Source organism: Erpetoichthys calabaricus, chromosome 4 (genome assembly GCF_900747795.2).
Source record: "Erpetoichthys calabaricus chromosome 4, fErpCal1.3, whole genome shotgun sequence".
NCBI classification, from domain to species: Eukaryota; Metazoa; Chordata; class Cladistia; order Polypteriformes; family Polypteridae; genus Erpetoichthys; species Erpetoichthys calabaricus.
The window spans coordinates 236,308,169-236,331,842 of record NC_041397.2 but is presented as its reverse complement, the minus strand read 5'-3'; the positions used below and the strand labels follow the sequence as shown (position 1 = coordinate 236,331,842).

Genomic DNA, 23,674 nt, shown 5'->3' with positions numbered 1-23,674 from the left:
TCTTGTGTCAGAGAGCAAATCATCTGACAGGTTTCCAGGCAGTTATAATGTCAGTATTGCCATGACGTGTTTTAAAAAAATCAGTCTCATCAAGTTCATGACATGTCCCCTAAGTGTGGACAAGGTGACAGCTCTGGAAGACAAAAGTTCAAAAGGTAGGTGCTAAGCAGAGGGCCAAATGAACAAGATGGTCCTCTTTTCAGAGTGCTGATGGTGCCGTGTGCTAGTCCAGGAAAGACTGATGAAATGAGATACTAACATGTGGCTCAAATCGTGCTGTACAATAAAAGGCTATAAGAGACACTGAGGGGTCTCTTTGAATAATTGTTTAGTCCTGGATGGGTTACATATAAACCAAAGACGTATTTCGAAAATACAGGTGTAGTCTAGGACTGTTTAAATGGGGGTGGTCTGCAGAGAGATTAGTTTTGGATAGTCTGGGTTTAGAGGATTATGTAATGCATTGGAAAGAACTGATAAAACTCTAGTCATCAGGAAAAAGTTGACGGAATTTTGTGTGACATCTGTTATATTCAAATGAGTTCTTCAGCAATGTTTGAAAATATATTTTTTTCCCCCCACAGAGTACAACAGACAGATGGACTAAATTACCAAGTAGACAGTAATACTTTCTAAATCTTAAGAGCTTGATTTGGTTATACTTGCAATAGTTAGCTTGACAGTCCTCACTCACCCATGTGAGGCAGAATGGCATGTTCTCGTAATTTATTTCATGTTATTACATCATTCTGCTAGAATATACAGTAGACAACACGTTTGAGGTAGCTGAAACATGTATGTTACAGAGTTAAATGAGATCTTTTGGACAGTGTGCCTGGGAATCAATCCCTGTCTCACCAACCCTTAACAATTTACCTTTGTCTGTGTCAGTCCTACAGTTTACGCAGGCTCTGCCTTGCAGCTGCCCACTTCCAGTCAAGTGACACGTACTCTCTGGCTGCCTCAGATTCTCCTGGGTTTGAAGAAGCTGATAGGTAGAATTGTCAGGTAGAAATGAGCCTTCCTGAAGCTCCTGACTTGGCGACCTAAAAGATTAATTTCATTATTTAAGGATACAGCATCAAAAGACAGAATGCGTAGATACAGCGGTGCATAAAAGTTAAAACAATATCACCTGGTCAAAAAGTACAAAGAAACAAAACAAGAAAAAGTACAAGAACAAAACATTAAATACAGTAAACAAAACAGAAATGAATCAAACAATGCGATATTGTCCAATTTACTGGTAAGTTGGGTTGGACAGAACAGATTCTGCGCTAGAAAACACATGTTGTCGAGTAGTTTGGTAAGTAGTTGGGTAGATCTCTCTGGTACTGTAATCTTTTCTAGTGTTGCCTGATGAATAGATCTTTATCACAGTTCCTGTTTCCAGGAGACTGGAATTCAATGAAGCAGTGTATCGGAGTAAAGTCAGTGCAGAGCAATGAAGGTCCTTGATTTAATATAGTTTGTGTGGGCCTACACCTTAACCGCTTTGACATATGTATGTCACACAGTGGCTGAAAATGACTGAAGACTGCAGTTGTTCTCCATCATTTAGTCTAGAACAAGTGAGAGACAGATCAGAAACAGGCTCTGACCAGGCTAGTGCTCACCTCAGAGTCAAAGTTTAGGAGAACAAGATGTGCATATGAGACAGCATTAAAAAAAGGCGATGGAGATTTAACTTGTTACATACATGATGAGAGAAGCAGCTTGTCATTTAAGCCCCTTCTACATACAAGTATAGAGTATCACCCACTTAAGTTTTCCGGTAATGGACGTGTTTCACATTAGTAGCCTATTGCTAATGCTGGCAAACGTTTTCTGCCTTTTGGCTTGCCTATATTAGACAAATGACCCCACAGATCCTGCAATCCAATGTTTGTGATTCTCTTATTTCTATAGTCAAACTGTTAAAAAATAAAGCATATACTTTTTATCTAACATAGATTGCTTCTCCACTAATCCGATCACATCATCTTGACCACATTTAGAAAAAGCTGAAAGTGACACAGAGAACTCCAGAATATGCTACTGACCAGATGTTGTGATACACTGCTTCAATGAACACTTCTGGTTGCCATTTCCATTGTGATGAAGGCCTATAACACTTAGCTATAACAATGTGTATTTGGCACCAAACAGAAGAGTACTTCAAATAACAGGAAGCCAAAGTAAACAACATAAGTGCATTTCATGTAGATGGGCAAAATACTCCCAAGTGGCTGGAGTCTAAATTGAGTCACTGTCCACATCTTCAAGTGGAAATTCCTGTAAGCCATTGCAAATGCTGTTTTGAAATGACTTGCAAGTTATACCATTGTCAGCATATGGAATTGCATCTCACAAACTAAGAGAAACAGTTCAATCGGAGAGATATTTTAGAACAAAAACATATGCAGAAACTGCCTTTGATCAATTCTGATTCATGTGTTACCATCTGCTAGAAACAAATTCCTGCCACTTTTATAACTTTTTGGAAAATGATAAACCCATGTCCATGGAAAAATAAGAGAATGCAACATCATCTCTCCAGCTACTACTGACATTGAGGGGGTGGTCCAAAACAAATACATATGTCATGTGTACACCATGCCAATTCCTAAACTGCTCCCAATAACTTTAGGTGTGTTGTTGTGTGATGCACTAATGCACTGTCCAGAATTTGTGCAAGTCTGAATTAAATTAATCAGGTCTCAGAATGCCAAGTTGCGGCATGAATTCTGTTTGTACACGAGGCTCTGAGGTAGTACAATCAAAAATAAGAAAACCAGACAGGTAATTTCAGCAATAACTAAAAAATATTTTTGCAATTTAATGTTAATCATGTTTTTGCATTTTTTCTTACTTTAATTTATTTTTAAGTGGCAATTCCGCAATACCATATGTGTTGAAGGGATAGGCAACCACAAGTCAGCCATGCCCAAAACTGTAAAATTTTGGCTGCAATAGAATTGCTCTGCAAACGAGAAAGTTTCTTACTAATATACAACAATTAGAACTCCCTCAAGGCTGCAGTCAAGGCAATGAAATGTGTACCTTTCTGAGGAGTCGTACCCAACATGTCTGGAGTGGTTCACGGTCTCTGAAAGCAGAGAAGTGCAGCTCACATCACCCTGATAAATGAAGAGATGGAACAACATAAGGACTGGTTAGTGACAGGACAAACACGCACTAAAACATTTCTGTTAAATAGGTACCTAAAAACTCTGAAAAGATAAGTGGATTCACATTTAGGCAGTATAAAAAGTGCTGACCTGCTAGAAACATACAATCCAAAGACATTTCCCATCAAACAAAATCAAGGAAGAAAAAAAGAAAAACAGTAACAAGCGGGTAACTCTTGTACATTCTACACACAGTTGAAGTCAGGCGTTTACATACACTTAGGGTGAATTCTTTAAAAATCGCTTTATAAAGTCTTGACATCATTTTCTGGAATTTTCCAAACTGTTTAAAGGCACAGTTAACAAAGTGTATGTAAACTTGTGACCCACTGGAATTGTGATATAGTCAATAAAAAGTGAAATAATCTCTCTGTGAACATTGTTGGAAAAATTACTTTTGCCCTGAGCACAGTAAATGTCTTAAATGAAATGCCAAGTCTAAGTATAAAATCTGTGGAGGGGTTATTAACTGAGTTTTGAAGAATTCACCAGACTTCAACTGTACACATAAAAGTTACCCAAAACAAGTTTAGATGAGAAGAGGCCATTTAGACCAACACAGCTCATCAATCCATATTCACTTAGTGCGCCTTAAATAATATTAGTCTAAGATTTGAAGCTGGCATCTGCACTGACACATATTCTGTTTCATATATGTTATTTACTGTATTTCTGGAGTTACAAAAAGTGCCTACAAAATCAGCTTTGCCATTAAGCATAAAATATACCTTTCATATAAAAAGCTCACAAGTGCCTTCTTACCTGGCACAACTGATCCACACAATACTCCAACGGTTTCCCGGCAGTACTGTGAGGGTGACAGCCACCATTCAGCGAGATTACTGTTCCACCAACAGGGCAGTGGCCATTGGGCAAAGGCACACTCCGTAGTGGAACCATGGTATACTGACAAGAGGACCTCGAAGGGGCTGTCGGAGTGAAGCCCAAGTCTGATGTGTGTTCTGAAACACAAAAAAAAATTAGAATTTTAGAAAAGAAGATTATCACAGTAGGAACAGCAGTTTCTAAATTAGTGAACCTGAGCATAATCAGTTTTGCAAACACTTTAAGAACATAAATAAACCACACATGCATAAAGTCTTTCACTTAGAGAAAATTACCCCAATTTACTTCTCACTTATTAATCTCTCTCTACCCTCAAATTCCATTATTGTACTTTCTTTCCAGCAATCACTTTACAAGAGCCACTAGGTCTTCTACTTACTCTGTTTAGCCCAGAAGCGCCATAGACAGAAGGGAATGAAAGCCACAATCATAAAAACAATGGCGCCCAGCACCACGCCAACAATGAGGTAGGGCAGATCACTAGCACGGGCAATTGTTGACACCTCCCCTGAGCCAGGAGTGGATTGAGGAGGTGTAGAGTCAACTGGAGGCCGAGGATGTCGTCGAGCTAAAGAAAGAAAGTACAAGGTTTGAGTAAGAAAAGCAAGGGTGACAGTGCACCAAAAACAAAATGTTCACAACAGCAAAATGGAAGTGGAATCTGTAGTCATCAGGGAAGATAACATATCACAACTAATAAATGCATGTTAGTTATTCCTTCCCAATGTTTGGCCTTTAGAGGCGTTTGTGAAAGGATGCCAGGGCAGTAGGAAGGTAAATATTTAATTGCCATAACAAGGTGAGTTCTATTTGAACAATAGAACAATCCAGACGAGAACAGGCCTTTCAGCTCAACAAAGCTCACCAGTCCTATTCACTTATTTGGTAACTTAAAAAAATAAAACAGGAGTACAAACATACAATATAGGTGCAACAATAAGTACTAATCCTGACAAGCCTGAAAACCATCAGTTTAACACAAACCACAGATATTTTTGTGAATTTAGTATAGTAGTCTAATATATTATGCTTATGCATATCACAGCTTGTGGACAAGTACTTTTCCGGCAAACGGCATGTGTGGGTTCCAGTAGAGACTAATGAGAGTGAGGCCATAGGTTACTGACAGTAGCAACAATTCCTTCTGGGCAGTAAGAGGCAGCACATCACCCCTGTTGGGGAGAAAGAGGACTATATTGCCTTGGTAGGGTGTTGAATATGAGAATAGCTCCTTTAAAGGCAATGTGAAGCTTAGGAGTGCAGACACCAAGGACTCTAGAATGCTGGTCCTATAGGTGCTGGAAAAGGATCTCATGATGATATTTAAAGCCTGCTTCCCAATAGGCTCCCTTTGGGTCTTGAGTCAGAAGGTTAGATGAGTAAAGGCTTACTGGCAAAGAGTAAACGCAACCAGAGTTGCTAGGAACCAGTGACAACTGACAAGATTGACTGCTCCGTTGAGTTAAATAGGTGGAATGATGGGGAATGTATTATACCAAATGATAACCGTTAAAGGCAGGATCAAGAGTACAGTGAGGAGTTTGTTTGCATATTCCAGTTCTACATTTCGCCTGTGCTTTTAGTTTAATAGTTTAATGGTCTAATGGCTCAGACTGGAGCTTTGTTCATTTCCATCCTTGGTGGTGGCTGGATGCTGCATGTTGCTTATCCAAGAAAATTCATAAACACACAGCCTTTATCGTAAAACTTAATTTTTGGTTGACACTAAGGGGTCAGGCACAACTTTAGTGCCCTCCCCAATATAGAATCATATTTATTTTGTCCCCAATTGGGCTGCAGGTATAGTGCAGTTCAGCAGAAGAACAGGAAATAACTAACTGGCTTTATACCTGTTAATAGTACATAAATGAGAGGGCTTCCCTGTAAGGACGTAAAAGAATATTAGCCAACTCAAGGACACCATGCACCATCCAACAACCAGTGGCATTAGAAGGAAGGTGATGGTAAAGAGCACATTTAGAAAAACAGGGAATGTAAGCAATTATTGCAGTGACAGTTGCATGGGGTTAGAAAGAAAAGTTTCCTAGGGAAACAGACAAGTATAAGGAAAAGTCTAGTACAGTATACGACAAAAGCACAATCAGCAGGCAGCTAAAAGTGCAGCAATAGCAGAGGGAAGAAACCATGTACAGTGGTTCACGAACGTCTCGGTACACGTACAAATCGGTTTACGACCAAAAAGTTCGCCAAACTTTTGCCTTGGTTCACGACCACACACTCGGTATACGAACAAGCCAGTTTCCCCTTTCGGTTTGTACATGTTCAGTCTCTCCCTGTGCATTTCCTGTGCAGCGTGAGAGAGAGAACACACACACACACACACACACACACACAGAGAGGCAGCCCGAGAGAGAGACACGCTGCGAGAGAGAACACACACACACACACACACACACACACACACACACACACAGGCAGCGCCAGAGAGAGGGGGCTGGACGCTTAAGGTAGGAAGGCAGTTAAAGAATGCACTGGGCTTGATTTTGTTTTCACTTCTGTTTACAGCGATCGGTTTGTAGTGTGCATTGTTGCAATGTTAGTTTTCTTGGTGGTTTATTAAATTACGGATTTTTTCAAATGTTCACTTTTTTCCCTGTGCTTAAAACTCATTAAAAAAAAGTGTTTTTAGCCAGTGGTTGGTAGTGCTATAGCGCGAACTATTGCAGTGTTAGTTTTCTCTGTTGTTCAAGGTTTTCTCAGTGTTATTCAGTGTTTTTACATTTAGTTTATTATTACACTGTGCATTCTATGGTTTACTTAACTATATTTGTGCTTAAAAACTTAAAAAATATATATATTTACATACAGTTTGTATGGTCTGGAATGGATTAATTGTATTTACATACAATCCTATGGAGGAAATTGCTTCGGTTCACGACCAAATCGGTTTACGACCAGAGTTTTGGAATGAATTATGGTCACGAACCGAGGTTCCACTGTAGTAGTGGGATTATTTTTAACAGCCATTCATCCAGCAAGTTATTTGTTTGCAGAAAAACGTTCTAATATTTCTGCAAATTTTACCATTAACAAGTACCTAACCATGTCACTGTCTTCTTGTTGAAGAATTTCTTTTAAAGAAACAGCTGGGATCAACTGTACAGTCTGTTCATAATTTTAAACACTTAAAATTGTGTCAACTCTTAATCCCCATTTGCTTAAACGGAAAAGTTTGTAGTCCTTCAGTCTTTACTTATAGCCTGAAAGTATGTACCACATGAGAAGGACCTAGGAATCATAGTGGACTCCATCCAATAGGATGTTAGGATGTTAAGTATAAGTCAAGGGAGGTTATGCTTAATTTATAAAACACACTAGTAAGGCCTCACACCTGGGAGTACTATGTGTAGCTATGGTCTCCAGGTTACAAAAAAAGACTTAACAGCACTAGAAAAAGTGCACAGTTATTTATTAAGGGGAAATTTTGCACAAATGTTAGAACATTTTCTTCACACAAATAACTATAGACACATGTAATGCACTACCAAGAAGTAGGGTGGGCAGCAGAACTTTAGGAACCTTAAAATCTCAACTTGATGTTATTTTGAGAAAATTTGGTGAATAGGACTGGTGAGCTTTTTGGTCTGAATAGCCCATTCTTGTCACAACCGTTTTAATAGAATGATATCTACGTATTTTGCAATTACATTAAGCACAGCGTATCAACTAGATGGTAACACTCTTATAGAAAAATATGCTCATTATTATCATGTTTACATCACAGTAAATTTACCTTTAGTCTCACAAATCATAACATTACTGAATTCGCTCTCGCCCCCTTCATTGAAGCACTGCATTTTTATGTCATATGAAGTCTCTGGTTGTAATCGGGTTATGGAGTGCCAGTATCGGTCACCTATAAAAACAAAAATGCACAAATGGAATGGTGTCAGGGAGCTACTGATGAAAGGTATTAACTTGGCCAGTTTTGTATAAAAAATAGGCTTGTCATCTGGATAAATAATTGATATTAAAACAGTTCATATTAAAATACACATTTCTTACAAAATATTCAGACATGTTTCTGAGGGCCAGAATGCACAAGAAGTTGTTTATAAAAACTCTTAAATATCATCAGCTCATGGCACTGATGTTAAACAAGCAAATTATACTGAATATGCTATGACACTGACTAAGAACAAAGTTCCATTTTAATTCACTTTGGAGAAAATAAAACAAATTGAGTACATGTATTTATTTTTTCCCTACTGCTAATGGTATATCTGTGCAACCCCAGCTGGATTTGTTAGACTGGTCTAGCCAAAGCTGACTTAGCTATTAAAATATTACAGAGTTCTTATAATTTTCTTGCCATTGCTTGAATGTGATGTGTGGAAAAATGCGATTCTGTAGATGGCGCTACACAAAGCTAACACGCACTGTGCTTCCCAAGAGCTGCTTTCATCTGGTCCATGCCTCTACTGTCCTTCTGAATGCGTTTCTGTACTCCTGTTATCAAACATCAACCAACTCTGCATTTCGCAACACTGGTACTTTCCATCAGCTTTGGGTCAAAACTGTAATACGAAGCTTTTTGTGGTCCATGTTACATTTTTTTTTTTTATCTTTTATTATATTTTTTTTTCTTCTTGCTAACCACTCAAAAGGAATCATATTGATATATAAGTTACCATTGATAAAGGCCTCTGCTAAATAAACTGGAATAATGATGAACTGACCATTACAGTTAGGTGTTTAGTATATTCATTTCATTATTTTGTGAAACATAACATCTCTCAGTGTGCCTGAATATATATATATATATATATATATATATATATATATATATATATATATATATATATATATATATATATATATATATATATATATATATATATAAAGTGACTTTAGCTTATAGTCTTTGAGAGTGCCCAGAGGAACACAGCTGCAAGCAATAAAAACAACTGTGTGAAATATGTTTAACCAGTCACAAGTGATCACAAGTCTAGATTTCTTCTGCAGTAAATTCCTGTAGTCCTGCTGTGCACAACAGCTAAAGCAGACAAAAATCGCTTTAATTATGAATTTCAACACGGTGTTGCAGTGGTTTGTAGCTGTGCCTCAGGGATCCAGGATCCCAGGCTAAAATCCCATTCCTGACTATTGCCTGTATGGAGTTCACAAATTCCCCCAATGTTTGCATAGATTTTCCTCCCATATTTCCAGAAACGTTCATATTAGTTTAACTGCCAATTCTGAAATGACCCTTGTGTAGGTGACTAAGTGTGTGTGTGAGTTTTATGATACTGTACAGCTGTGCTTGAACACTTATACATCTACAGTATGAATCAGCCTTCAAGAGGCTGCTGTAGAGATTGTAGAGCTATGTGCTAGCTGGCTGCTAAAGCTGAAAGTGAGGGTAGGGCCAAGCTACACCAGAGCTTCACAGAGCAACTTTAATTTGAAAATAAAAGTGCTACTTTCTCACTGGATAGAGACATGTCTATTTATGTAATGACAGTAAAAGCTAGTTATCAAAAAAAAAATACCAATAGGCTGTTCCTTAAAGTGATGTGGCACCTGCAATAACACTGCACTGGTTGGTCAGGTTTAATATTTTTAATTACATTTTGAGTATTCAAACAAGAAGTACACATAAATTCTAGATATGAATGTTAAGGCCACAGTAACAACTGCCCTGAAAGGTGGAGTGGGAGGTTGTTGATGAATGGTCTGTAAGGTGAATGGTAAGGCAAGAGGTAACAGAATAGCACTGCTCTTTAGCTGGAATCTATCCTCATAACTGACCAGAGTTTTGCATCTTTACACAATTTTCAAAAAAGTAACTTTGCCGCAAATGTTAGTTAATAGCAAGATTTCAAAGTGCTTTTCAGTGGCAGACACAAAGCAAAAACAGAGATTCAACTTACGTTCCACCACGTCTTTCTTGTAATCACTGTCATTGTCACTATCAGTGGGGCGATAGTAGATGTAGAAGCCATGGATTGGGGTATTGTTGTTGCTGGCTGGACCATACTGCAGGGAAACAAAGAAATTATATCCTTAAGACTAATCAATAAAAGTAAATTGTCTTGTCCTGACAAGATGAAATATTAGGGCACCAAGGCACACTGCACCTAGTAAAGTGCAGGTAGACTTCCTGAGCAGATGGCTTGGAGCATACAAGAAATATGGAGGCACTTGTACACTAGTATACACTGGCAAAGGACAAGTGCCCCCTCTACCAACTCAAACTTCAGGACTACGCCATTCCTAAATGAATACGAATCCTACCTGGAGAATTTAGGTGAAATGCTCCGTGAACAACAGTTGCAGCCTCACTGTTCCTACTTTATATTAATGAAATATGTTCTGATATGCCAAATTAACTTTACATTTGTCAATTTAATTCCTTTTTCTAAGTACTTATATGTTACTTAATAGCACTGAGGTCAAGAGAGTCTACACTGGGATATAGGATTAATGGGAAATTTTGAGTAAATTCTGAAAAGGATTTTCTAAATAAAAAATAAAAAAAATACATTAGGGGCCATGCAAAGAAGAAATAATTGGTGCATTCCTACAGTAACAGGCATATTTTATACTGGCAGGGACCTCAATGTCCTATATTTGCATATAAAAAATGTGTTTATACTTATGCATTATTACATTTATTCTTATTTATCATTGCTTACTGCTTGTTTTATACTACCATAACTAGCTTGTGGGATACATTCAATCCACCTTAATAAAAGGATAAATGTCTGCCAGGTTGCTATGTCTTTTGTCATTTCAAAAGATGGTGCATCACAAACATTAACTCTGCTTTTATCAAGCCTATACCAAATGGCATATAACAGAGACATGCTCATTGCATGGTACGCTGCAAATGTTAATGCTTAAGTCTATGTTGATTACTTAGATGGGTAGCACAGCTAGTTAAGAACAATTGTGCATGTCATGATACCAGTGGAAAATAAAAGGAACTATATTTAAAATGAAGAGCAAAAAATAATTATGTACATTCAGCATAACAGGAACCCGTTAGAAAATGCCAAACAGATTATCTATTCAAAAATGAGCAAGATGGAACTAAGTTTATAAGCTATGTTTATATACATCAGACTTTTGTTCTCTCAAAACCATGTCTCCAGATCTTTGCAGTAAGTACTGGATATCAGAAATCAAGTTAAAAAAAAACAAAAAAAACATCAAAGCATCTCCAACATATCAGACTAACTGCTTAGTCATGAATGAGGGAACATACTGCCTCAAAAGATGAAAATCCAAAATCTGTTGCATTATCAGGAATACTTAACTCAGAACAAAATAGTATGCACACGTTTCAAATTATAAAGAAGGTAAATACCACAGAACAGTCTCTTAGAACCATGACATACCATCCATTTCAGCATAATGGTGGTCTCATTGATTGCTTCTGTATAAGTGATATAGGGCCCAGTAACTGGACGCTCATATACACGGTGAATGTAGCCAGACACAATGTAGGGCTTAGAGGCAGCACTGGGTGGGCTCTCTCCCAAAATATTGACAGCTCGTACTCTAAACTTGTAGGAGGTTCCTGTGAAAAAAAAAACAAAGAGCAATAAGAACTCATAACGGCCAAGGGGTCTCCATTGCCATATTTACACAAGACCCCCAAGCTATTCTAGAGTCCGTGTTAGTTTCTCACCCTTCTCGAGGCCAGGGATCTCCACAGAAAGTCGGGATGGGGGGATATTGCTGGTTGCCAAAACCCAATCACCTCCCTTTTTCAGCTTCTTATATTCAACTCTAAAGGACTGGATTGGAAATCCACGATTTCCTCGAGGAATCCAGGTTACATAAACAGAAGTTTCAGATGCCATGGAGATAGTTGGTCGATCAGGAGCTTCAGGAGCTAGAAAAGTAAATCAGAGTTCAGATATGTAAGTGTATTGATATTGAGTATTCAGAGCTAACCTCCTTTTGTTTACTGAATGAGGAGTTTACACAATGGGATAGCAATCAGTCCACAACATTAACATCACAACAGGTAACATTGGATGGGTGCATGCAAAGCACTTACTGTCTAGGTCATCCTAAGCAGCAGAGAGAAAAAAACAGAGCCATTAGTGAGAGAAGCAGAGGGAGGACTATCTACAATTGTGGACAGGTCCCATCTGTTTCAATACTTTATGCTATACTGGGAAGTTCAGGAATGGAAATTTGCCATTTTCTGTGGAGTTTGGAGAACTAATGGCAGAGAATACTTCCACTGTATAAAAGGACCATGGGCAAAGTAGTATAGTGCATCGATTAACATATGCGGTTTTACATCAGGATGGAACAAACACTTTGAGGCGTTTACTTTACTTACTCCTCATGATGTTCAAAAGTGCTACTTTATTAACAATTGAGTTTCAGTTCAAATGGTAGAAAAGAGCACTAGCATCCAGCAAGCAACTTTCATTCACTGACTGACAACCAATGTCCCCCCCGCCCCCCGTAACCCTGTTAAGTACAGAACCATGAGGAGGTAGGCCAGCAGGCTAAACCTTATTTACTTAGTAAATTAAAAATTATACTAGTGGGATCTCCAAAACAATGAAAGATCAAAAAGTTGCCAAGTGGAGAATCACTTACGGGAGAGTCTGGCATTATCCAGTTGGCTATGGGTCTGGCTGCTGCTGCCTGCGTCATCATTCAGGATGATATCTGGCCCACTGGCACCAATCCCTTGAGACTTCTGGTTTTGGCTGCGACCTAGGAGGAAAAAAATGCCACATAGCAAGTCAGACATCAAAGATGCCAAGAACTGCTCAGCTTCAGTAATTTACACAAAGGCATGTAGCACTGATACTTAATATCACATATAAAGTGATGAGGTTAGCAACATTCTGTAGGAAACAGAAACCACAACTGTACAATATGTACCTTTTCCTGTTCTGAAGGTCATCATAGCTGCCTGCCCGAGGCCAGCACAGTTTCTGGCAGCCATCTCTACTTCATACAGGCTGGAAGGCTCTAGCTTAACCAGGGTGAGGCGGTATAGGTGACCTGGTATGGATGCCACAGTCCAGTCATCTGAGGGATCTCCAGCCTGCCAAGAATTATTATGCATATCAATAACCCACAAATAAATATGATCACCAAAAACTGTTGGCATACAGCATCCATTCTAGTATAAACCATTCTGGGGCATACGGGAACCAAAATGATCTTAGGAACAACAAACACAATGCTATAAACCCATTCTTAACCCATCTTTTGTAGGAAAACAGTTTATTGAAATATTGGAACAAAAACATATAGTGCAAATCCTAGGGACAGCCATTACCTTCTTATGTTTGATGACATATTCAAGCACTGGTGGTCCACCATCATGCCTTGGCCGCCACATCAGCTCATAAGAGTCAGCTTTTGCAGTACGAGGAGAACTAAGGATAACGGGGGCCTCCGCTAGCTGCACTGGTCCAGTACCTTTGGAGCAACTGACAGGAGCACTAGGTACTGAGGGCCAGGGTCTGAGTGGTGACCTTTCAGGGCCAAGAGGTCGTAAACCATCCACTGGAGAAAAAACGTCAGTGGGAGAATCAGTTGCTCCTTTAAAAGGAAACTCTATAAAGAAAACAGTAAACACAACACCATCACTGTTTTAGTGTCAAGTATGCACTCTTATAACACAACAGAAGCTAAATCAGCAGTTATCTAAATGATTAACTCTTTCAGAGCAATCCTACCTTCAGAATGAAAAGATTTATTTTTTCCAATATTCAATAATCTTACAGATGTGTAGTGATCAGACAATCTTTACATTCAGTTCTCTCTAATACATAGCACAACATTCTTAAACCCACCTAATCCAATTTAAAATTATGGTGGACTAGAGCCTATCCTAGAAGCATTTGCACAAGGCAGAAAATAGCCCTTGTCAAGGCACCAGTCCATTACTGGTCCCACTTACACTAACATTGCAGCCAATTAACTTTTGATACATTATTATGGGAACTGGGTAAGAATGATGGAGGAATAAAGAGGGAAAACCCATTCAGACATTGGGAGATCATGCAAATTCCACTTGGAAAACAAATGGGCATGAGATCTGAAAATTGGGACACTGGAACCAAAAAGAAGCAAAAAGGTAACCAGTGTGCTAATATGCTGCTTGGTCCCAAATGCTCCACATCTATTTTAGACAAAATGTTAACTCTCTCTCATAAGAAAAAATTGTTATCAGCAAGCAATCACAATGTATTCTTGTGTAGTCTACTTGCAACTAGATAACACTTGGGTAATGTCTAGAAAGTCTGTTCTTAATTTGTAAAAGCCTGAAAAATACTTGCAAACAAACTTTACATTTTCAAATAGATAAAGCAATAGTTCAGCAGTTCCTAAATACAACATGTACAATATGTGGGTAGGTGTTGTAATTTCTTGCTTCTTTGAACTCAAATTTTCTTTTTATAGCAACCAGTTACTCATCTGATCAAACCAAGGCACCATATATTCACATTACGTGAGGATCTGTTGATTGTCAATGATAGCTTTAATCATTTTAGATCTAACAAAAACAGCTTTCAGCAGAAAAACAAAAATCTGCATGTGTTGGCATCTGTCTGAATTGGCTCAGATCACTGACATTTCACAGTGCCAGTGCATTTACAGAGAATGCTGGTTCTGCTAGAATACTGTTTAATGTACTAAATATGCTCTTGGCAACAATAAAATTCATAAAGGCATTATACTACAACTGAGATTCTTTTAGCAATTCTGACAAAAACAATTATTTCACTTCTAGAGGCAAATCTTGACATTTGTGGCAGTGTTAACATCTGCTAATACAGTTTGCATGAATGCTGGGTTTTGATCTTTCAGACAGAATATAATGTACGTTTTCAGATTAAAACAATTAAAGGTGATTGCTGTTTGACAGGTATAAGCATATAATGAGTGCAAATGAAGGCATCTTTTCATCTACATTTCAAGCTACCATTGGCAACTTTGCTTTATCCCAGGGACAATGCCTTCTGACACTTGGTGATGATACAAAAAATTCAGTACTGTCCAACCTAGTACACCCGACAGTTCAAGGACAGATCCAGTGCAACTACAGTATTTTGTGCTAGACGCCAAAAGTACACCAGACCCACCAAGACTCACAAGCTTTGAAAAAGAGACAAACACTAACCAGATGGCACAGTGATTAGTCGAGCAGCCCCCTGTGAGCTGCCCACATCATTCTCTGCCATACACTGGTAGATGCCATCATCTTGAGGACCAATATCCAGAATGTGCAGTGTCTGCTTAGTTATATGGTGTCGCTGTGACACAGTCAAGGGAGATGCATTGTGTAGCCAAACCACTGAAGGCTGAGGGTTACCCCGAACATCACAGTTGAAGAGGGCACTTTGTCCCCAGGGTATAAACTGCTGCTGGAGCTCTAGGACCACTTCAGGGGGCTCTGTGAAAAACATGAAACACAGTGACTCCTTGTATATTAATACAGTGTACCAAAGAGAGTAGCCACAACGTACACATTTTAAACACAATTTAAATGTAAATTTAAAACATGCACATATACAGAGGTAGTAATTCATGAATGCAAATCAGCCACATGCTAATTTCTTATCAGTGCACAGACCTATACACACATTTGGGCATAAAATACATCATCAGTGTACACGTATATGTGCACACAAAAACTATTTATACTTAGCATCACTACCATCCCCTACTCTACAACACGTAAACACATACATAACAGGAAATAATGCCCACACAATTCAACAAACAGCACTAAGGAAACTTGATGCGTGGGTGAACAAGTGTCAGTCCTGGAATGAATCGAGTAAGGCACAAAGAGGAATAATAGATGCCATTAGGTTATACTGTAACAGATTTGTGTTGGTATAGACTTCGTTTTCTGCCCAGAAGGATAAAGTGTATCAACAGTTCGCAACTAAAGCCTTCCATGCCTGGGGCTTCTTTGATAAATAAATGAAGAAACAGCATGAAACTTACCAAGCACTTGTACACTGTAGTAGATGAAGGCTGCACCTGGCTCTCCTATGCCATTGTCTGCCTGACAGCTATAGGTCCCAGAATCAGATTCACTGATAGCATCGATTAGTAGGTTACTGAGAAGGAAGCGGGTCTTGTTCTGCAAGCCCAGGGTAGCTCCATCCTTAGCCCAAGTGACCTGTGGAGGCGGTATACCACTGGCTACACACTCTAATGCTAGGCTTTGTCCTCTTGTCACAATGATAGTCTGAGCCCTAGGTGGGTAGATTATTCTGGCCGCTTCTGCCATAGAGCCTGGAGATCAAAGACAATGGGTTATAAATAAAGAACTGTAAAGATGTTTTTGGGTATAGGCCATTAAAATGTGTAGGAAAAGGAGGGAACACATACACAATAGGCAGCAAGATTAAATGTAATATTATGATATTGATCTAAACGAGGAGGAGAAGCACAAGAAAGCAAGAGAGAGTCTACTGACAGGGCACATCTAGTGCACTACTTATAGAATCAGGGCATTTTCTTACGTCGGATACGTAGCCGGTCAGTGGAAATGGATGTTTTCACCTCCTGAGTTACAGGGTTATAGGCTGCACATTTGTAAGTGCCCTCATCCTCCTGTGTTGCATTCACAATCTGTAGATTTCCTGAAGGCATGATCAAGTAATTCCCTGAAAACAACAGTGAGAAAAAACGAGACACACATGGAGTGAGAAGAGATGTAAATGTTATTCCTGCTTGAAAGATCTCAGGTTATCTAAAGAGCCAAAGCCATATTACTCACCAGTAGAGCTTTCTAGCCACTCTTGTTTAACGCTGTACCGCACCTGAGCCTTTGGCTGACTCTCGGGGAGGTGACATTCTATGACTGCTGTGTTACCTTCATCGACCTCAATCTCATGTTGACCATCTACCTCAAAATCTCTCAACTCTGTGGAAGCAATCAACAAACAATAATATGGACAGAGTGAAGATTGTTCTATTTACAGAATATCCAAAGCTCAGGTCACAATAGGCCTAGTTTAACAAATTTAAACCACTACACCTACCAAGCCCCTTCACCTTAACAGGTCAAAGACAGACTGGAATTGAAGGGGCCACTGTTACGAGCTCCCAAAATAAATAATAAAACAAAGTCACTTTCCCCAGTTCAGCCGAGGACAGTAGCCCCATAAACATAATGCCGTAGACTCCAGTTATATCAGAGAAGGAGCCACAAGCTTAACTAGAAGCCTGCCTATTAAGCATGGATGGCGTGAACGAATGGCAGAGTGTGTTTCTGAAAATGTGAATGTGAGCATTACGTCTGTATCCTGAGGGTCTCCAAAATGCTTGTTTGAAGATGAGACTAACGCTACCTCACGGTAACCAAGAGATCTGGCTACTGGATAATTCAGAGGCAACCCAAACTAAACACATTTCCCAAACTAATTGTTAAGCTACTCCAGGTATTTCTGATTAGCAGGAAATAAATAATATTGTTTATTTACAAAAAATATTGTTTTTACTCATTTATTCTTTCCTACATTCAAAGACATGTTAATTTATATTAATACAAATATTATTATTACAAACATCACTATAAGGTGTTCCACTTTAGCTTCTCATTTCTTGTTTGAACTCAAACCTCATGGCTAGAAAAAAACCTGATATATCCAGAATATGACTTCACTCAACATGAAGCTGTTATTTTAGCTGTAAAATACTGCACATCTGTATTTTATTAGGTTTTATGAAATGGAAGAATCATATCTTCCTAAAAAGAAAAAGCATTTACCCTTATACTGTAATCTGGGCACAAATATGCACAAAACACACAAAATTACTATCTTCGGTCAAAACCAACAGGCCTCTAGCATTTCATAATACTACTAACTGTGTCAAGTTTTATTTGGATTGACTATGGGTATGATAACTTAAAAATGCAACAAACTTCAGTGCTGACACACAGGAAGACATCACTCAGAATATGGTGAGATTATGTTAGGAAGACCTAAAATATTTATATAATATATAAATGAATTATATTGCAAGGTAAATCAAAAAGTACAGTGAAGGCAAATTAAAAATTACACAGCACCTGAAATGCACAGGAGCTGACGTAATAGAACATGTTTGCGATGGCTTATGGGTAGTTCAGATACATACAATCCCAGTGCTTTGTGTTAGTCTAATTGAAACCAAGGTCAAATGAACACAGATGCTCCACTGTGGAAATGCACTCGAGTTGAACAATGTGGTGTAGTGAGATTTCTTTGGGCAGAGGGAAATTCATCAAAGGATGTTGGCTCAGTACAGAAGTAAAAACAGCATGACTCAACAAAAACGTTTATGAATGGGTACCAAGATTTATAAAGTGAAGAAATGTAACCAACGAAGGGCAATCTGGTTGACCATCAACATGGTGCACACAAGCCCACATCGATATGGCGATTACCATTCTCAGAGAAGACTGAAGGATTATGTTGTCCACTGTTGCTGCACATTGGGATATCAGTTAATAATTTGAAATTTCTATATTGCACAGTGCATTGAGACAATACAACAGCTATTGTGTGAATGTCCTCCACATTCCCATTTCAGTAATGATCTAGCACCATATTACCATCACATAATCGGCCCACTTAAAGAGGCTCTACGCAGTCAGAGGTTCACCTCTGATGATGAGAAATAGTGCATCGACCTGTGGAGAAGTGATAACTGTTGTGTTCATCTGCTCACAGTTACTGGTTAAAAAAAAATTTTAAAAATGAAAAAAAAAAAAGGGGGGTGGGGGTGTGGCAAATTCTTTTTACTTATTGAATCTGCTTCATATATATGTTTACCTACAGCAAATAAGGAGTTAAAGGTGAACCTGGCTGACACAGTCCATCTCCTCACATCTAATTAACGGTTATGATTGTCCAGTACGACATGCTTAGACTTGATACTTATGCAACCAGCTCCTCCCAGGAAGGGAAGCCCAATGGTTACAGATTATTGATCTAGTAATTTTAAACTATTTCTGCCCATTCTAAACATAAAAAAAAATTCTCAGACCCATTTAGGATTTGGGGAGTTAGGGTGGAGGAGTTTTTCCATGGAAACAATGGGCACTTGATGGGAACCGGCACTGGACAGATCACCAGTCTATCACAGGGCCTCATTCTAAACTAATAATTGCTGTTATACAGTATATATAACCTTTCATCATGATCACCATTAAAAAACACTCTAAAATATGCACTTTTAGTAGAAAATGAAAAGGACTGAACTTAATTTACTATTCTTGTTTCCTTCCTGTTCGCCTGTTATCTCTAGTCATGACAGTGAAAATAGATTTTTTTTCTCCCATTTCCAATTCACTTTCTAGCAATCTCCTATATAGCCTTCACTACTACATCATTCCATCTGTTTTTGGTCTCCCTCCATTTCTTTCTTCAAGAAACTACATCTCTAATACTTTCCTTAGCACACTGTTTTGCCTCCATAGATGTCCAGACCACTGAAGTCGTCTATCATTTTCTACTGCATACCTTTCACCTTTAAGCTTTCCAAATATACCCATTTTTTACTTGACTTATTTTGTTTAACCCACATGCCCATCAATGCATTTTCATCTCTTAAATTCCCTTTCTTTCAGGCTCACTTCTTCCATCCTACTCTAATTCCCACCTCTAGCCCTTTGTACCATCAAATCATTGATCTTAAGTACCAACAGTGTATCCTGACGCACTTCTGCTGAATAATTTGTTGGCTCAAAGTCCTCAGTGTTAGTGTTTCAGAGACAGGATGTGCAGCATTGTTCACAAGTGCCCTTGTTTGTTTGTTTTTTTTTTTTTTTTTTAAATTCTCTCCTTTGCTACTACCTCCAGAGAGTGTGACATAATTGAGCCTGCCCGCTAAATTAGCTTGTTGATTCGGTGGGTCTCTCTTGAAGTGATGTTACCAGCCCAGTACACCACAGCGTAGAAAATCACACAGACCATAACTGAGTTGTACAAGATGTGAAGGACGCTACTACCCACATTAATGGAAGATAGTCTTCTAAAAGAGTCAAGTCACATGAGAAACAAAATGTACGCAGAAACGGCAAATCAGTGTCAAGATGGTAAAGTGCTAAAGATTCTCCAGATTAAGGATATATAGTATACACATTCACAGACTGCCAAGAAGTTGAAATGAATGCTTAAAAAAACTAAGTCAGTTTTGTCCCAAAACTCCACCTTTCCAAGTGAAGTAAATATCCTGAGCAGGCACATCAGCACTGAAATTTGACTGCACACTGGCATTGTTCCCTCTCCAAAAACAACATCACAAATATTTTTCTGGGGCTCCCAATGTTTTTCTTTCCCTAGGACAAAGATGAGTTTGTTGGCTCATAATATCATTTAGTTAGTGTTTCTTTTGTGCCCACAAAATGAGAGTTAGGAGGCACCAGTAAGAATGTAGAGAAAACCTAGGGTGCTCAAGGACTAGATCTCTGTCTATCCAAGTAGACAAAGATTATGGCAAGGATATCCAAGACATGGGCAAACTGTACCACAAGGTGGCATGGAAGTATCCAAAAGCTTTGGTAATTCAGACAAAATGTGGCAATGTGGTGGACACACACTTTGATGACATTTCCTCCCCATTACAATACTACCCACACACCAAGGGTTGTCCAGCACTGCTTCAAAACCGTAGCACCCTATGGAAAATGCCTTTAGTTGTTGAAAATGATGGGCAACCACAGAATAAACTACACTACAGCAAACAAAAAATGGGGTTTGACACAACACTGGTAAGCAAGTTGCACAGAAGTAGCCATCCAACTTGAGAAACAATCTAAGAGTCAAGGGAGTGAACAGAAGACTTTACTGTCCACAAGGCACAGACTTCAGACCCTGGATCATTTGTGTTACAGTGTTAGGTGAAGTATAGTTCTTCTGCTCTTACTGAAAATGCAATGTTAAATAAGACTGTCATAGTTTTAAAATAAACTAAAAAAGAAAAAAAAATAATTTTGAGTTAAAGTCTAAAGTGGTAAATCTTGCAGACAACATGGCAGCACCACGGGAAGGCTGCCAAAGTGTCTGTCCAAGAGGAATGTATGCACAGTTCCTCCCACAGGAACACTCCATCGGCTGGATTGGATCCCTTTTGAAGACAAAAATCCCGGCTACAGCTCTTTTTTTCTGTCTAAGACATAAAAATGATTGATGATTCCTAGCCCTTAATGCTGCTTGGGAATGTCTTGGCAAGAAGACACCGAGAGGAGGAGGAGGGGAACACGTTAAGCTGCTGTCTAAATATCATCAATCCACTCATACAGTACAGGCAAGGAGGGAGCCAGGAGACTCTGACAACTTAATAGGGAGCCAGGGGCCGCCCTAACCATGTGCAGACATGACTGATAAGCTTGACAGCCCAGTGACGCCATGCAGACATTTCCTACACATGGATTATGTCCAAAGCTGTATGGCCAGCTGAGGGCAGGATAAATATGACACAAGGGATCAAAACTTAGTTGTTTCTATGGAAAACAGGATTTAAGTGACAAGTGGATATGCAATACAACACCTTGCAACAACAAAGATTTTCAAAATAGGGAACAGGATCCATTCAAGTTGATTCAAAATTTCAAAAGCTCAATAGAACTACCGTTAAGTGCATAGGTGTTGTACTCCAGCGGGGATTTATGCTAAAATTGAAATAGACCAATATACCCATAATATTATGCTGCTTCAAATATCTCCATTGCTCTGCTTAACACATTATAATTCAGATTATAGTGGCAGAGAATAAAGAAGGAACAATGCCATAGTATTCATTTGGGAACTGCCTTGGTGTGAAAGAGACAGGAATATGCTTAGGAACAGGAATACAAATTCTATTAAAAAGTTAGTACTAGGGTGTTGTACCGTGTTAGCCATTATGAATGTAGAGAAAAGCCAAGCAAAATGACACCTTTTATTGGCTAACTAAAAAGATTACAATATGCAAGCTTTCGAGGCAACTCAGGCCCCTTCTTCAGGCAAGACGTAATCGAGTTGCCTCGAAAGCTTGCATATTGTAATCTTTTTAGTTAGCCAATAAAAGGTGTCATTTTGCTTGGCTTTTCTCTATATTAAAAAGTTAAAATTTCATGAATATGAGCAGACCCAAAAACTGCTCATGGTAATACAATTTCACAAAATTAATTTTAAGAATTTTTGTTCCTCTGAACCAAGTAAACTGCATTACTATGTACTGTGGGGGAAAGTGGACTGTTTGTTAAACTGTGCAAGCTTTCCTGATGCCTTAGCATGAGAAAGACCTCAAAAAAAACAACTGCCCTACAGCTTTGTGATACCAGCAAAATCTAGGGTTCTGGCAGGGGTTTGTCACTTCACAGATGGTGGCTGAGCATCACATTTCATTCAAAGCAGCGGGGCAAAGAGCAAAAGGAGTATTCTTTCGGGACTCAGGACTGCTGCTTATTAAGAGCAGGAAGAGGGCCCTTGTGAGCGCTCTTGATTTCATTTCCCTGGAATGTGCTGTAATCCAATAGGGCCTCAGGCCATGCTCCAGATGTCAGCACCAAAACGACTGGACCTCTGGCTGGGGATTGAGTTACTCTCTTTCACAGCATCTCAACAGGCGATTCTCATTTCTGTCTCACTATCTAAATAGCCCCCCTCACTAGTAACACCCCCAGGTGCAATTCACTTCAGGCATTATTAGTTTAAGTAAAGCAAATATATACCCAACATCTCTGAGCCATTTAGCCTCAATAGGAGGGTGGCATTCAATTCCTAAGGGACTATCAACAGCAAGATACAGTCTCAAAACTCCAACAGCAACTTACTTGCCACAGTCACAGAAGCCGGAATGCTCGCACATGCTCCTGAGGCGGTCCGTGCCACGCACTGATAGCGCCCAACGTTGAGGGTACTGAGAGAAGGAATAATAAAGGTATCCCTTTGAACTAGAACTCCCAGATCAGATGTATTAGCAGGCAAGGGCTGTCCATTATATTGCCAGCTCACAGCAGCTGTTGAAGGCTCCACGCTGCACGTCAGGGTGACCAACTCGCCTAACTTCTGAACCACAGAGGCAGGCTGTACTGTGAATGATGGCATGTCATCTGCGGGTAAAAAAAAAAAAAACATGTATGGTAAGCTCCAACTTAAGACAAATCCAATATTAAAATATAAAATGATATATACAATTTATAAAATATAAAATTTTGGCAGATTGGGTCTGGGGATTCATCAATTTCCAAATCTTCTTTCTCCTTTTCAGGGTTAATGGGAGCTGCAATTGATCTTCGCTCCATCAGGGTGCCAGCCCTAACTAGGACACCAGTCCACTGCAGCCTATGAAGAAGTACAGACTAACACCCGGTCTCAATGTGCCAATTTGGAGTTGCCAGTTACACAGCTTATAAATTTGGTAGAAAACCACAAAACCTTTTAAAAAAATCTGGATATTGGGAGAATGTTCACACAAAGTGAACAGGATAGAAATTCAACCCAGTTCCTGAAGCAGAAAGGCAGCAGTACTGACCATTATGCCATTTTGCCTCTCCTGGGTTTAAGCATGATTAGAAAAATAACAAATACAATAATTTAAGAAACAAAAATTCCAACTTAATAACATATAACCACTTGAGACTCTCCCTAGGGCAAAGTAGTTAGTAAAAATAAATCATATATAATTGTAACCTTTGCATGTCCAGTGTAAACTGC

The 23,674-nt window shown here is 39.0% G+C and overlaps 1 protein-coding gene across 2 annotated transcripts in view; it reads right to left on the bottom strand.

Moving 5' to 3' along the window:
- Positions 1-23,674, bottom strand: part of boc (BOC cell adhesion associated, oncogene regulated) — a 74,129-nt gene that overhangs the window by 4,629 nt on the left and 45,826 nt on the right. For both annotated transcript variants that reach the window (XM_028800460.2, XM_028800458.2), the window contains exons 3-18: positions 22,792-23,070; positions 16,765-16,911; positions 16,508-16,651; positions 15,984-16,277; positions 15,151-15,423; positions 13,300-13,580; positions 12,897-13,062; positions 12,606-12,725; positions 11,674-11,880; positions 11,381-11,562; positions 9,911-10,016; positions 7,771-7,893; positions 4,396-4,584; positions 3,933-4,132; positions 3,043-3,119; positions 877-1,046 (exon numbers count right to left, since the gene is read on the bottom strand). In XM_028800460.2, the coding sequence (XP_028656293.1) occupies positions 877-1,046; positions 3,043-3,119; positions 3,933-4,132; positions 4,396-4,584; positions 7,771-7,893; positions 9,911-10,016; positions 11,381-11,562; positions 11,674-11,880; positions 12,606-12,725; positions 12,897-13,062; positions 13,300-13,580; positions 15,151-15,423; positions 15,984-16,277; positions 16,508-16,651; positions 16,765-16,911; positions 22,792-23,070 (2,958 nt within the window). The remainder of the gene's footprint in view (positions 1-876; positions 1,047-3,042; positions 3,120-3,932; positions 4,133-4,395; positions 4,585-7,770; positions 7,894-9,910; positions 10,017-11,380; positions 11,563-11,673; positions 11,881-12,605; positions 12,726-12,896; positions 13,063-13,299; positions 13,581-15,150; positions 15,424-15,983; positions 16,278-16,507; positions 16,652-16,764; positions 16,912-22,791; positions 23,071-23,674) is intronic.